At 44.3% G+C, this 14,894-nt stretch overlaps 1 protein-coding gene across 3 annotated transcripts; it reads left to right on the forward strand.

Annotated features, from left to right (window-relative positions):
- The first annotated feature begins 9,896 nt into the window (after positions 1-9,896).
- phox2a (paired like homeobox 2A) lies at positions 9,897-13,245 on the forward strand. Of its 3 annotated transcripts, none has more exons than XM_071925679.1 (4): positions 9,897-10,119; positions 12,222-12,409; positions 12,745-12,823; positions 12,863-13,245. In XM_071925679.1, exons 1-4 carry the CDS (start codon positions 9,897-9,899, stop codon positions 13,243-13,245), a joined length of 873 nt encoding a protein of 290 aa, XP_071781780.1. The 3 variants fall into 3 exon arrangements, with proteins under 3 accessions (XP_071781780.1, XP_071781774.1, XP_071781763.1); XM_071925673.1 differs by having other exon boundaries at positions 12,745-12,803; positions 12,843-13,245; XM_071925662.1 differs by having other exon boundaries at positions 9,906-10,119; positions 12,222-12,426; positions 12,738-12,823.
- Positions 13,246-14,894: the final 1,649 nt, after the last annotated feature.

Genomic DNA, 14,894 nt, shown 5'->3' on the forward strand with positions numbered 1-14,894 from the left:
TCGCACTGGAAAAGACCTAAAATACCTAAAATGTCATACTACGACTCTACCATCCTACTTACATCCATGGTTAATAGAGGGATAAATGATTCACGCCTGCAGATAAAGGTGTATCTACGGCGTCAACTACACCGCCGCTCTGGAGGCGGAGCAACAGAGCAGCAAACATTTAAAAGTGAGACTTTGAAGTGGCTACATCTGGACAGTAGATCAGGTTTTGCTATGATACCTTGAGGCCTTTCCCGTCTCTTATAACCCTCAAACACATCTACACTTTATGGTTTTAGGAAGTCTAGCTGGCGTGTGTGTGTGTGTGTGTGTGTGTGTGTGTGTGTGTGTGTGTGCGCGTGTGTATCCGTTTACCCTCCCTGAGGAAGACAGGAGGAGGAGGAGAAAGAGAAGAGGCTCTTAGTCCGTCCGTCAGGCTATTTCTGACTGCTGCCATTTCTCTGATTAGATTATGGAGAAACAGAAACCTAGCCCTCCATCCTCCTAACCTCTCTCTGTCTATCTCTGCAACTCTGTCTCTCTCTCTCGCTCTCTCTCTCTCTCTACATTTTGTTCACTCAGAGAGAGAGAGTGAGACAGAAGGAGGATGGGGGGAGCCCATCCTCCTTCTGTCTCACTCTCTCTCTCTCCATTCCTCTCTCTCATGTACGGTTTCTCTCTCTCTCATCTCTCTCTCTCTCTCTCTCTCTCTCACACACACAATCCTTCCTTCCCTCCTCAGGTACTGTCTCCCTGCCCCTCTCTCTCTTGCTCTCTCTTTCTCTCTCTCTCTCTCTCTCTCTCTCTCTCACACACACACACACACACACACACACAAATGGAGGAGAGTTCAAGGTGGGGGGGGGGCAGAAAGGGAGGGAAGTGAAGGAGAAGGGAACAAAAGATCAATCATCAGAGGAGAGAGAGAGAAAGAGAGACACATGCAGGAAACTAGAAAGATGGGGAGAAGAGAGTTGGAGGAGGAAAAAATTGATGGAGAGAGAGAGAGAAGGGGGATAAAACACTTGTGAGAGAGATGGAAGGTGTAGGCACAGAGCCCAAATCTATGTAGCCTACAATATAACCTCACACACTGTGTTCTCTTGCTGATAATATAGAGTATATACATACACATCAACCTTTCTAATAACATTAATCTATGACCTCCAGTTGGTGACATCATATGGCAAACCACCACCAAATAATAAAATCATTAATTTCTGCTTTTTTTTTTTTTCTTAAATGACCCCATCCTCGTATACCTAACCTGTGAACTTCATATGAATCTTTATTTCAGCCTATAAAAGGAGGGTAAACTCTGCTCTGCAAATGAAAAGGTGGGTAAAGTGAGTTTCAGTGTGTTTGTCCTCCACTACATCCCTTATATCAAATCAGTTTTGTAGCTCTTGCCCCATGCAGCAGCGGCTCAGAGGCTCCGGCCAGGTGGAGGTGGTGAATGATGTACGACCAGAGCCTCGCCCATTATCATATCTGTCCTGCTCTTAACGGGGGATTTTCATCTGTGTCCCTCTCTTCTCCTCTCATCTCCTCTGTCCTTTCCCCTCTCTCTCTCTCTCTCTCTCTCTCTCTCTCTCCATCTCCCTCTCTCTCTGGTCCCCCAGGACACAATACGATCGATTACACCACCATTACCTCGTTCCACTCAGCTCTTAGTTAGTTTAAGAAGATGCTCCTCAGTCATAGATCTATAAAGTATCACAGCCTAAACTGTAACTCTTTTTATTTTAGGTTTGGATTTTTGTAAACTCATTTGCTGCCATACTTGAGTGTTAATGCTTCATGTGTTGGTAGGCCATAAAAATGAGACTCTTGGCACTTGTGCTCATGCCTGGAGTTATGGCGGCTGTGATGCTCGCGGATTGTGATGGCATCATGGCAGTGTTGTGGGTGGGATGGACCGAGGTGCACACCGGATGTTCTCCAGCCGCGAGCTGCTGCCAAACCCGTCCGGCTACCGCAAGGCGAGCACGTGACAGTCCCCTGGGAGAATTAGCATAAAAGACAAATAAAGGACCCCACCAAAAACACACCAGTCTGCCCTCCTTTCTTTTAAAGAAAAGGAACAAATCCATTCTGCCTAATTCGAACCTTGCTCAGGGACAGCTCGCGTGGCAGATTGCAGTCTAATTAGTTTAGAGGGAATTTAATTCAATTAACTTTCCACAGCTCCGCGCGCCCCGCCGCTGGGCTGCTTTCAGAGCGCGGGGCCAGAGCTTGAGATCTAATTAGTGTGTTTGGAGAAGCTCTCCTGCGCGCGGCCATCCCTCGCTGCTCCAGCTGTGGTGTGTGTGTGAGTGTGTGTGTACTGTGTTCTCTCGGGACCTGGTTTTTATCCTAAAAAGCTTCTTTTTTAAGTAACATGCCTTTATCCATTAGGATAATATAGGTCTGGTGTGGCAGTGCATTGAAGAGATGTGCATCGCATATGAATAGCCGCATTGAAACAGTTGCCTCGCATCATATTTTGGGTGATGAATTCCATAATCTTGAACTGATGCTATATGGCTTTTGATATAAATTAATGAAAACCTTTTTCTTTTGGTTAGTAGTGAGGCTAATCCTGACTCCAGTTTTGCCGCTCCAAATTAACGTTTTGAGGAAATAGGAGAGCAAATTTTGACAGTTAATCAGTGAATCTATATCATTTAATCTAAATCAACCCGCTGTGTTTGTTTGTTTGTTTGTTTTTTACATATTAGTTTTGTATCATTTGGCAATGTGAGATTCTTTGATTTTGTCACATTTGCCAATACTCATCCAACCTAAATGCATTTTGTGCCTCAAGTTCCTCTTGGCTATAAATCGCCCTGAACAAAACGCATCATCGCCTTCAAGAAAATATGATGCTTTTTAGTCAACTCAGACACATGGAGTCAGAGTACACGTTAGGGCTCTGGTTACTTCAATAACTATAATTTACAGTGAAAGACTTTTACCCCCGTGCTACTCCATCTGGATATTTATGCAATAAATAGCCTGCTTCGCTTCACGTTGAGCCTTTAACAACGTCTCTAATGTAAATCACGGCCTCGACTGACTTGCCTATTACTCTCGTAAAACGGTGGCAACACACCATAATAATAAGAATGTAAAAGTGAAATATGTTTTTGGATATCTTTAATCAATAATTAAATGTTATTTTTCCGCCTCTAGTCCTTGAACAGTAGCCACGGTCAGTCAGAAGGACCAAACCCACCGTTTAATAATGTGGGACAACACTTTGTGCTTTGAGTGAAGTGTTTATGTAATTCCTCCACCATCACCAGTCACATGCTGTGGTGTTGCTCCTGTCTCTAACCCGGTTAGACGTGGGCCGCCGTCTCGAGCCTGAGCGTCACGGTACATTCCGGTAATTGGGGATTGAAATGCGGGGACAGGCGCACCGACGGGACCCCCGGCCCCGGGCCCCCTGCGCACCGGCTCTCATCCATCACCGGGTAAATCAAATGCACACCGCCAAGCCGCCCGGCTCTGCTGCTGCAGACGCAGGCCTGTAACGGCAGGAAGTGGGGTTTTTATTTTTTTAGAGGAAGAGAATATATTAAGAGGAGTGATGAAACGACACATTTTAGTGACACAGGTAGAGAGCCGGCTGTATGAGCAGCAGCTCATATTGGCTTTGGTCGTTTCAACATAGTGTCAGTCCAAATATAGGAGTTATTATACAGAGATTAGGGGAGCAAGCTGCAGCAAATGCTGGAGAAAAGAACTATAGTAATCCTACAATACATTTTAGAAGGATACAAGGCCTATACAAATATCACTGCAAAACTATAAGTCTCTATAGGACCTCAACAGAGGTTGTTCTCTGTGTGTGTGTGTGTGTGTGTGTGTGTGTGTGTGTGTGTGTGCGTGTGTGTGTGTGTGTGTGTGTGTGTGTGTGTGTGTGTGTGTGTGTGTGTGGAGGTGTGACAACCAAACCTCTCTAATATTCATTGTGAGAACACAGAGCTATAAATATTATACAGTATATAGTCAATATTGGCTACGCCAAGGCCTAAATCAAAGTCTAAATCAAAATCGCATTTTAAGAGTGGGTCAAATTCGATGAGAAAACACAGACACACGAGCTATAGGCTATAACAAGGACATTCAAACAAAATCAATTTCAGTGATAGTGAACATTTATTCAATTTCACCAGATTTAGTGTATGTTAAATTATGTTACAGATAATAAATTAGGCTATTAAAAAAAAGGATAATCAAAATTTTCAATGGCATAATATGTACGAATTCATCGGTTAGTCTCTATTGTTGAACAGGTATCTTTCATCCAATTTTAGGCCTATTTCAGTCATTAGGCTGCAACTAGAATTATATTCGAATTTTGTTAAAATTGAATAGGCTCGTGTCATTAATGAAGTGATTATGGAATTATCAAATTAACCAACTTTTCATTGGGGGATCAATTCGGTAGAGGAAAATGTGAACTCAGTGTCTATATTACCTCCGAGCCGCAGGAAGCCTGTTTTGCCTTTTGTCCCTGTGGTTTCATTTTGTTTCAGCAGCTGGACAGCAGCCGCGTGGCATCAGCTGCACACTCAGCTGTGCGCGAAGATGTTGCTCTGCAATGAAAACACGTGCATGATCGGGCCTGTCGTTTTGACTTCAAATAAAGTAAATAATTTAAAGGAAAATGTGTTAATTTGATTGATGTATTTATATGTGGGTTGGACTGCAGCACTTTGATTGTGTTTTAATGCGCGACAAAAAAGGTTACACTCTGGACCTGAGACTGTAAGTCAATATCTGTCTCAGTCTGAGGCCGGGGAAGCAGCTTTTAGCACATGGGACATGTTACTCTCTGAGAGTTCATGATGGATGCGCCAGGCTCTGCTCGCTTTTGATTGACAGCTTCACTTGCGGTTCAGACCACCACTGCGTGTCACGGGACAGATACCGGTTGGGCCTCCCGCGTGGCTTTTCTTTGTGTTGTCGCTGTCCCATCCTTTACTCATCCCTTATACCTTGTCTCTGTCCATACGTCTCACCATCTCTCCATCAAGACCGACCATCCATCCATCCATCCATCCATCCGTCCGCCCATCCATCATAGTGCCCCCTCTTTACACCCCCCCCCCCCCCCCCCCCCCCCCCCCCCACACACACACACACACACACACACACACACACACACAAACACACACTCCTAGTAGGCTATAGTACTTGCTTCGTTAGGCCAATCTGCATCCATCCACCATCCTGCGGCCTCTCTGCATACAGCGCGGCAGACACAGCGGCAGACAGGCGGCTGTTCTCCGGCCGGTGTCTAACGGGAGGAGGACCATCGGAAACAATTACCGTCACAGGGAGGCGACGGGAGCAGAGAGGGACCAAACGTTGGGAATTCAATTAGGGCTCCTTCTCCACAGATCATGCCCCCCTTTTTGGTTGAAATAAGATGTTTTCCGACTACAAGGCAAAATGCCAATTAATCGGGTCTGCGCGTGGCTCACACTGCAGCTTTTTTTTTGTCGAAACAAGAGATTTTGTGATTACACGACGGAAACAGGGTGAAGATAGTGTACGACACGGACTGCCTCAGTGAAAAGTGTCATTATTATTAGGTTATTTAATCCACACTGGCTTCCCTCACTCATAATAGCCTATATTAATAATGGACCAGGGTCATTAAACAAGGCAACAGATTGGGTGAGGTGGCGTTTGAGTAGCCTACTCCCCCAAACAAAACGTATTAATTGATTTCTCAATTGAAAGACATCTATAACGTTTCTCTATAATATTCATATAGGGACCTACAGCTGTGATTTACTGTGATATTAAAATGATTAGGCTGTAGGATTACTATAGCTTTTACAATGAAAATATCACTGAAGCAAAGGGGTGATAATTGACCCGTTATGTTACCTCACGATATTAATAACGGGCTAGAAACACTGATTAGAAAGGGATAGCCTATGTTAAGTGCGTCCAGTGAAGTGAGGTTTGAATATTCCCTATAATCCCTATAGTCGGGTCCCTCTCTCAGGGGCCTGGAGGAGCCTCTAGGGGCCCATTGTGCTCCCCTCTGTTGACTCAGACGTCATGAATGTAAAAGATCCCCGTTACTGTTTCCGTCAAATCGCTCCATGAATGTAAAAGTCCAAAGTTAAAGCCTCCGCGGAGAAGAAGTCTCCCCCTGCGCTGGAGCACCAAAAGGCGGATTAGCGGCTGGGAAGAGACCGGTCCCCTCTTTGAAGGGATTAGGTTTAAATGCTTAAAGCGGGAGAGCTAGGGTCGCTCCTGTGCTGCTCTTTTGGGAGGCAGGGACAGACAGAAACGGGCGGGATGGTTTAACTTTGAAACAGTTTAAGTTTCTCGGTAAACTCACCTCTGAACCCGCCAGACGGGACGTGGTCACACAACAGACGGCCTGCATGGGAGCTTCCACAGTCCTGGGCTGGTGTGAGAGCCCTAACGAAAAATCAACATAATATTCCTCTAATGTTACTAGGGATTTATAGCGTATCTGTGGTACTGGATAGTGAGTTTATGGCGACCTTATGGCATTTTTTAAAAATATATATTCTGTGGTGTCACTATAATATTCCTATAGGAATTTAAGTGTGTCTGTAGTACTCTAGTCAGTTTACAGTAGCCTACTTTCAAGTCCTATAGGACCAATATAGCCGAATATTCCTATAATATTCGTAAAGGACTTTGCTTTGACATTTGTAGTAAAGACAGGGGCCTCAAAACTGCACCGAACTAGCCCACGATAGGCAGTTTAATAGAAATACTTAGGCTAGTTACGACTAATGGTGCCTATCTCAGGGCGGCAGGTGCTGGTCGCAGACAACGATGACATCTCTGTGAAAGAAGTAGCCTACCGAGCAAGGCACAAAATCTTTGCAGAAATGACACATCACACACTCACTCCATTGTTGAAAAAGTGTCTGATAGGCTATAGTTGCTGATTTGGAATATTCCAACCTATTCCCATGCAGGCCAATAATTTGAATGGATTAGAATTAGATTTAGAATTTGAATTGCAATTTGAACTATGAGTAGAACAAAAACTGGAACTACAATTAAAATTGAAATTAGAACTAGAACCTAGCAATAACTAGAACTAGAATCAGAATTAAAATTAGAAGTTAAAAAGAACTAGAACTGGAATCAGAATTCCAATTAGAACCCTAACGAACAAGACCTCATAGCTACAATTCAAATTAGAATTAGAACCATAATGAGAATACGGCGAGAATTAGATACAGTTAGAATTAGAAAAAAGACATGATACTAAGTTACAGACTGTGTTCACAACACAGAAAAGTAGCCCATTACCTTCATTGTGACGTTTTGCACTTTTTAAATTCACTCTGTATAATTGTTTAACACCTCAAGTTCTACCTACTGTTATGAAACAACAGATGGGGCTTCATCAGCGCGGCTCTTTACAGGGTATAAGAGGTCTAATGTCTGGCCTTTGCGTGCCCCGGGCTCGGATACAGCACCGGTTACAGAAGATAATCACTGAGAGGGCAAATGAGCGATGTGTAGCCTTCTTCCTCTAGTAGCCTACATCATGAAAAACTGCGCGGCCTCGGTCCTTAAAACAGCACGGAATCCGACCTGCCTAGTGTTCCGCACCTCACACCAACCAGACAATAAACACTTTAACCAAATCGTATTCATAGTTTAATTGAGTCGGGCCTTACTATGCACAGCAAAGTGTGTGTGAGTATGTGTGTGTGTGTGTGTGTGTGTGTGTGTGTGTGTGTGTGCGTGTGTGTGTGCGCGTGTGTGTGCGTGGTGTGGATATCTAATGACATTAAGGAGCATCATCATGCAGCCGCTGGTCAAGCAAAGAAAGATAAGAGCGCACACTTTGAGCACGCAGACATACACACCCAAACCTAATCAATTTCTCGCGTGCGCGTAAAACATAATTTGGGTTTGCGGATTATATTATTTGGTGGGATTTATCCACTAACAAAAAGCCTCTTAATTGCATAAACCGATCTTGAAAGCCAGCAAGCAGCCGTGACGTTAAATAGCCCAAGATTTGGAAGCTGGAGCACGCGCCTCCCTTTATGTAACCTACCTGCCTGCCGGTTTGAAGCCCTGTCTATGATGGGGGCCGTGTGGGATATGACTTATCACATTGTATGACACCGAACAATAAACTTAAACCAATTTCTGAGGCGTCAATGCGTTTATGGTTAGCCTGTCGTGGTTGCTCACTTGTCTGAGGTGCTTTCCGCAGCCAATTCCCTCACTCGTCCTATACATCAAACTGACGCTCACTCCGGTGACATCTTCGTAAAACTGATCGGAATCAAATCAAAGCTTTTAATCTCAGGAATCACCGTCATATCTGGAGGTTTTCCCTCACATAAAGACTTCTGTGGCTGAACTGTAGTTGCTTCTACAAGCCGTTTGCGGAGAGTCAAACAATATTGAACGATTATGGAACATTCCTTGGTGCTTTCTGCACCTGTGTTTGTAATCGTGCATTAGGATAGATTTTGACAACACTATTATAACTGAATATCATCTAAAAAGTTATCGCGTCTGAAGCGAAATATTAGTTTCATTTTGCAAAATGATCACACATTAGCCTTTTGCCGAAACAGCACCTGAAGTTGGCCGCGCACTGTAGTTTACATCCTCAGTGTCTTTGTACACAAATGTTCTTCGAGAATGCGTTTATTATCGGACAGTTGCCGGTGAGATATCGGACACGTCGTGCTTCTTTCATTTTCCCCCAAATTTGGACCCCCCATAAGCAGTTGCTCCACAGTATTCAAACGCGTTTACTAATGCATGGGCCGGTGGCATTTTATGCCATTTAATTTTGTGTAACGATACACTGATATTTTGGAGTTCAAAGTCAGTCTGCTTACCGAGCAATCAGACAGGCTTATTCGCTTGTGGCTACCAGTAATAGGTGAGCAGCCTGCTGATGCCGTTTGCCTAGGCTAGTTGTGTTTTCTCGGCTCCTAAAGCTGAATCCGTAGCCTATCTTGTCAACAAATAGTTGTGGAATAAACGGCTAATTATGTCATTGCTGTGTGGGTCGGGGAAAAGCAAAACAATGGGCTAATAGACATTAAGCATAAAAGCACCACACTTGGCTGTCTGTCCGAAAATGGACCTAGGGGTTCAACTAGGAGGTTTCATGCGCTGAAAGGCCTAATATGGGCTTAAAGGAAAGGCAGAAATCTAGCCAGAACTACCAAAATTCGCCAAATAATTTGTGGTTTAAGTTGGTGAATAATACTCCTTGTTGGACGCACCACGAGCTGACACCTGCGCGCTGGTGATGTTCCAAAGCGCGTGGGCGGTGCGAGCGGTGGGAGGGGGGCAGTCCGTGTCCGCGCTCACTGGCGGTACCCTCCTCCCCTCCCCTCCCTTTACTCGAGAGGCATTGTCATGGAAACTAGACCACCGCCTCGCTATTGTCTCGAGCTCTGCCAAGTTTATTATAAACACTGCGCGAGCTGCACAGTGCGCTGTCAAACGGAGCGCGAGCGGACGAACGACAGTCAGGGAAGGAAAGCTGAAGAGACAGACAGAGAGAGAAAGCCTGGAAGGAAAGGAAATGAAAAATACGACTGATAAGAGAGTGAAACTTTAGTGAGAAAGGGGAAAATATCTGGATTTCTTTTCCAAGCAAGTGAGAAAGAGCCTCGTGACAGTGTCACCAAAAGCAGAGAGCTGGAGAGCCGAACCAACAGTCCTTGGAGATATTAGAGAGACAGACAGCTCGAGCAACTCTCAACGGCTTTGATTCTTTTGAACATCACCCAATCTACAGTTTTTAATCTACAAAAATAAACGGCAACTGAAAACAAAATTGAAACTCCAACATCAAATATTGTGACTGAGTTTTCAGCTAGAACTTCGTTTTTGCACGCCGGGGGTTCCACTCGCTGACCTCCATGTATAAGATGGATTACTCCTACCTGAACTCCTATGACTCCTGCATGGCGGCCATGGAAGCCTCGGCCTATGCGGACTTCAGCTCCTGCAGCCAGGCCAGCTCCTTCCAGTACAACCCGATCCGCAGCGGGCCGTTCTCCAACCCGGGCTGCACCCCGCTCAGCACGGCTAGCTGCACCCTGGGCGCCCTGCGGGAGCACCAGCCGACTCCTTACTCCACAGGTAAACTGTTCTGTTCTGTTCTGTGTGTTCAATTAAATTAACAGGCAGTTAACCTATTTAACCACGCAGATCCACCTATTCTATTCACATCTCTGTTTATTCATTTTTTATGTAAGAGCAAATAGAGTTATTGTTAATTAGCCTATAATTGTTTAGAAGGTAAAGTGTCTGAGTGAAGAACAAATCTCGACGTCTCCATCCCCTTCCCTCTAGCTTGACCAATAAAGTAGGCCTATCCCATTAATTGGAAAAATTAATAGAAAATCTGTAGCCTAATGCAAAATATTAAAATGGTTAGTCTATTATTCGTTGTAATTGATCAAACATCTATCTTTGAGTTAACTGTTGGTTTATTGTGGCCTACTACGCAAAGGCAATTGTGGTTTCATGGTTTTTGGTTCAGTAGACTTAATTCCCACACGTGCATGGGAATGAAACCACTGCAAAAGTCACTGAGGAGAGAAAAGGCCATGAAAAATTTCATGGCCTAAATCACCGTGCTGCTAACATTTATGTTACATGTTAGTGCAATCTGCATTTCTAGTAAAGATAGGCTACTGAAAAACTCTGTCTATAGAATATTAATTTGCGACTATATTCATCCTAACAAATATTTGATAGATCAGAAGGCAGTCAGGTAATAATAATAATAATAATGATAATAATAATAATGATAATAATAATAACAATAATAATAATAGTAATAAAGCGTGTAGAAGTTGCACATTTGAGTTTGCCGAAATCAAAATCCAAAAAGACACACACACACACACACACACACACACACACACACACACACACACACTTGTGATACCTCATAGACAAACTGTTGTTACAGCCTAATGAAAGCTCTGCGGCTCACAATTTTGCCAAAAAACAACCTATTTTAATTGAAACTTAATTACAGGAATTTTATTATTTCATTGTAGCTAGAAGTGTGTCCTAAACGATTGTTATGGCAGTAACTCGCCACAAAACATATTGCATGTTAGGCTTCATGCTGCCTTTTGCTCACCATCTACTTAGGCTAGCCTAATTTTATTATTTTGTTCGTTTTGTTTTACTTTTCTTTTTCAACAGTGAAAAACTATCCTTCATCAACTCACTTTCTGTGGGTTTTGAGAGGCTTTGCACGCTCTGAAATGCTTTATGGATGTTTGTCTGGCTGTAGTATAAACTAAATATAGTCAATACCTAATTTAATTTTAAAAGAATTTTGTATCAGTTATCAGCATTCAAATGAAATTGGTTTCTGTTTATAGAGACTAGGCCTACGTGCCTTGCCGTTGAATTATATGCTATTTAAGATGCTCACGTTTATTCTAAAACATTATTTTACAAATGCCTCAAATAGCCAAAAAAGCCAAATTAAATTGTCTTAGGTCTTTATTTGTAAATTTACCTATATTCCTCTTTTTATCCAACATATAATAGGCTGCCAACAGTGCAAAGAGTCATGGGGGTTTCAGTCAAAATTATATTATAAAAGGGACAAAATCTTTTTGCATAAATTTTAAATGAAACAAATAGTCTATTGCACTATATAATAGCACTATTGCTAATTCTTTCTGGATGGATTCCAGGCCACTAACAAAATTCATTGGGCCTACACTTAATATAGCTTGTGCCTTTCTAACAACTTGTTATAATATTATAATATAATCTATAATATAATCTTATAATGTTAGGTATTTGCTTCAAAATGTTAATGTCCATCAAGTTAACTTAGGTCGGTCCTCGGTTCTGATTGGCTGAGTCACTGTGTGAAATAGGAGCGGCCCTGTGAATTTAAATATTAATACTAATCGAAAATCACTTTCATACCACTGCGTTTAGAAACCACGTTGTTTAACTAGGTTAAGAAATAGTCTACATTGCTTGGCGAAAAAATAACAATTAACGTAAAAGATTACATGAACATTGCGTCCTTTTTAAAATAGCCTAGTCGTTTTATAAAAAGCAATAACCCGCTCGAGGCCACAGTGATTCAAGAAAAGCCATTTTAAATTTACACCGGTTCTCCTGGTGCCTGAAGGCCTCTCGCTGGCTTATTGATATTTTCTATTAAACCAGTGAACTGACGACGTTATTTTTTCCCGCAGTCCCATACAAGTTCTTCTCGGACCCGTCCGGTCTGAACGAGAAGCGGAAGCAGCGGCGCATCAGGACGACCTTCACGAGCTCCCAGCTGAAGGAGCTCGAGCGGGTGTTCGCAGAGACGCACTACCCCGACATCTACACCCGCGAGGAGCTGGCGCTGAAGATTGACCTCACAGAGGCGCGGGTCCAGGTGAGAGGGGGCTTCTGGGAGGAAGATGGCAGACAGGACAGACAGGATTAGGTGTATTTTTAAGGATGAAATTAATTGAGGTATCTATTCAACTATTGAATTTGCTTTCTCTAATCTACAGTATATTTTGTGTTGATTGCTTTTCTTTATGCATCTTGCTGATGTTGAAATAAAATCACCTTTCCTTATCTAATTAATGAATGCAATTAATTTAACTTTGAATGCAATAAGTACAATGAATTTATTTTGCTGGGTTCTTGTTGAAATGTCCAATCAAATCATCCACGCTGTCTCCATAATCAAATCTACATTTAATGTCTGTGTGTGTCCAACAGGTCTGGTTTCAGAACAGGCGCGCCAAGTTCCGTAAGCAGGAGCGTGCAGCCAACGCCAAGTCGGGTGCCAACAGCTCTGGCGGCAGCACCGGCAGCAGCACCAGCAGCAGCTCTGGAGGCAAGAAGGGCGGCGAGCCGAGGTCTTCCTCGGACGACGACGAATCCAAAGAATCCACCTGCAGCCCCACTCCCGACAGCACCGCCTCCCTGCCAGGCTCGGCCAGCGGCAACATGGGCAGCCCCGCCAGTCTGAGCCCCAGCCCCGCCCCTGCCAACAGCGGCTACGCCAACACCTCCAGCTCACCGGTTCTCCAAGGGCTGAAGCCTCCCAGCTGGTCCAGCCTGGGCCCGTCTAACCCGGCCATGGCCCAGCCTGCCGCCCAGACTCAGGAGATTCTGAAGGCCTGGCAGCCGGCGGACAGTATGACCGGGCCCTTCGCCGGCGTCCTGTCCTCCTTCCACAGAAAACCCAACCCCACCATCAAGACGAACCTGTTCTGAAGCACAGACAGAGAGAGAGAGACATTCTGCGGTCTACTGGAACAGTAAGGAGTTTGTAGCTTTTGTGGACAGAGTCGGGACATGCCCGCTCACATTATAGCCCTGAATTCACTGTTGTAGTCTGCTGTAGTCCAGTGAAGCCCCCGGTCCTGCTGGTATCTGCTCTAAAGAACCGCCCCGTCAAATTCTCAGAAGATTTAAATCTCAGACACGCACAGAAAGAGTTCTCAAAGGTCTGGTCACTGATTTTCACACCAAAAGGATTAAATATGCAACTGTGCATGTGTTGTACACTCAAAAATCTAACTGGGCACGACCATGTCCTCCTGCATTTTCCCTCCTGCTATGACTGAAACACCAGAGCTACTGATACAAAAACTTTGTCCATCGATGGCTCTTCCATCGATGAACTATGAAAGGGACAAGAGACTGTCCACTGTCCACTCTACTTAATTGTATTCAACTCTTTCTGTACAGGCCCTTCATTTATGACCTGACAAAAACTTTCAAGTGAGTGTTAAAGGATGTTTGTGTGTCGCCTACACCATCGGTATGATATTTGTTGTGTCCTGCCCTCTTTCATACAGAATTGCTTTGAGTCATATATACATCGGATGTGCATACACATGTACGCATGCACACATACACACATACACACTCTCATAGTCTCTGCCATTGTCTTTTTCCATCTCTCTCACACTCTCACACTCTCACACACACACAGATTGCATTGTAGCGAATACTGTCATGCACTTAGCGGTCCCCCGGCGACAGCGGCAACTCTGCTGAGAATGGCAGTCAGGTACGGGTTTAAAGCAGATAGCTAAACACTAGGCCCCAGTCTCTACTGGGGGAACAAAACCTAAAGTGTTACCAGCAAGCACAACTTCTTCTAAGCCCCTGACAGAGAGACCCCAGGGGGACCCCACCAGAAGGGACCCCCTAAATCTCCTTGCCGAGCAGAACAGGGCACCCCAAAATCCAATTAGGGCGGCCGGGTCCAGACACAACCCCTCCCCAGTGCATCCCCTCCTCCCTGTCTCCTCCATCCTCCCTGCTTTTACTGTATCAAGTCCTTACCGCCCCCCACTGCCCCTCTCATCCTCTCTGTGACCCCCAGTAGTATCCATTCACTCCCTCTCTGTCCCATCTTTGCTTTCTCTATCAAACAGTGGGCACTTTGTTCAAATTCAGCAAGCGAGAAAGGCGGAGATGCTGAAGCGTTGTTTCCCCTCGAAAGATGCGTTAGACACAGAAGACTGGGGGCTGATTCACCGTACCGACTGCCTCTTCCCTCTGTGGTACTGCAGGAACATGAGGGTTTGAAAGCCGTAGTTGAGTGTACACACACACTTGGGCAGGCATTCATCGATCAGTCCAATTATACTGACTTGTAGTGGGCGTTGGCATCACGGCATGTCCAGCTCAGCAGCAGTCCCACTTCATCATTGGTTCCTACATCACTAACTGAAGAGTTTTTGATGATTCTCCCATTGGAATAATGGAAATGTCTTATTGTGAGAACTCTGGCCTGTTGCAGATGGAACGTTTCTCCTCTTTCTCAGATGTACTCCAGTTCTGCAGGGTACTGTAGGGAAGTGGCACATCGCTTATTACATATGATCTCCTTTGTGATTTTGTTCTGCAGC

Source organism: Centroberyx gerrardi, chromosome 6, assembly GCF_048128805.1.
Source record: "Centroberyx gerrardi isolate f3 chromosome 6, fCenGer3.hap1.cur.20231027, whole genome shotgun sequence".
Taxonomy (NCBI): Eukaryota; Metazoa; Chordata; class Actinopteri; order Beryciformes; family Berycidae; genus Centroberyx; species Centroberyx gerrardi.

Bases quoted from the DNA above. Each gene is read 5' to 3' on its own strand.
- phox2a (XM_071925662.1), top strand. From the start codon at position 9,906: ATGGATTACTCCTACCTGAACTCCTATGACTCCTGCATGGCGGCCATG. The intron at 12,427-12,737 runs GGAGGAAGATGG...GTCTGTGTGTGT, and splicing joins CAGGTGAGAGGGGGCTTCTG to CCAACAGGTCTGGTTTCAGA. The intron at 12,824-12,862 runs GCGGCAGCACCG...GCAGCTCTGGAG, and splicing joins GTCGGGTGCCAACAGCTCTG to GCAAGAAGGGCGGCGAGCCG.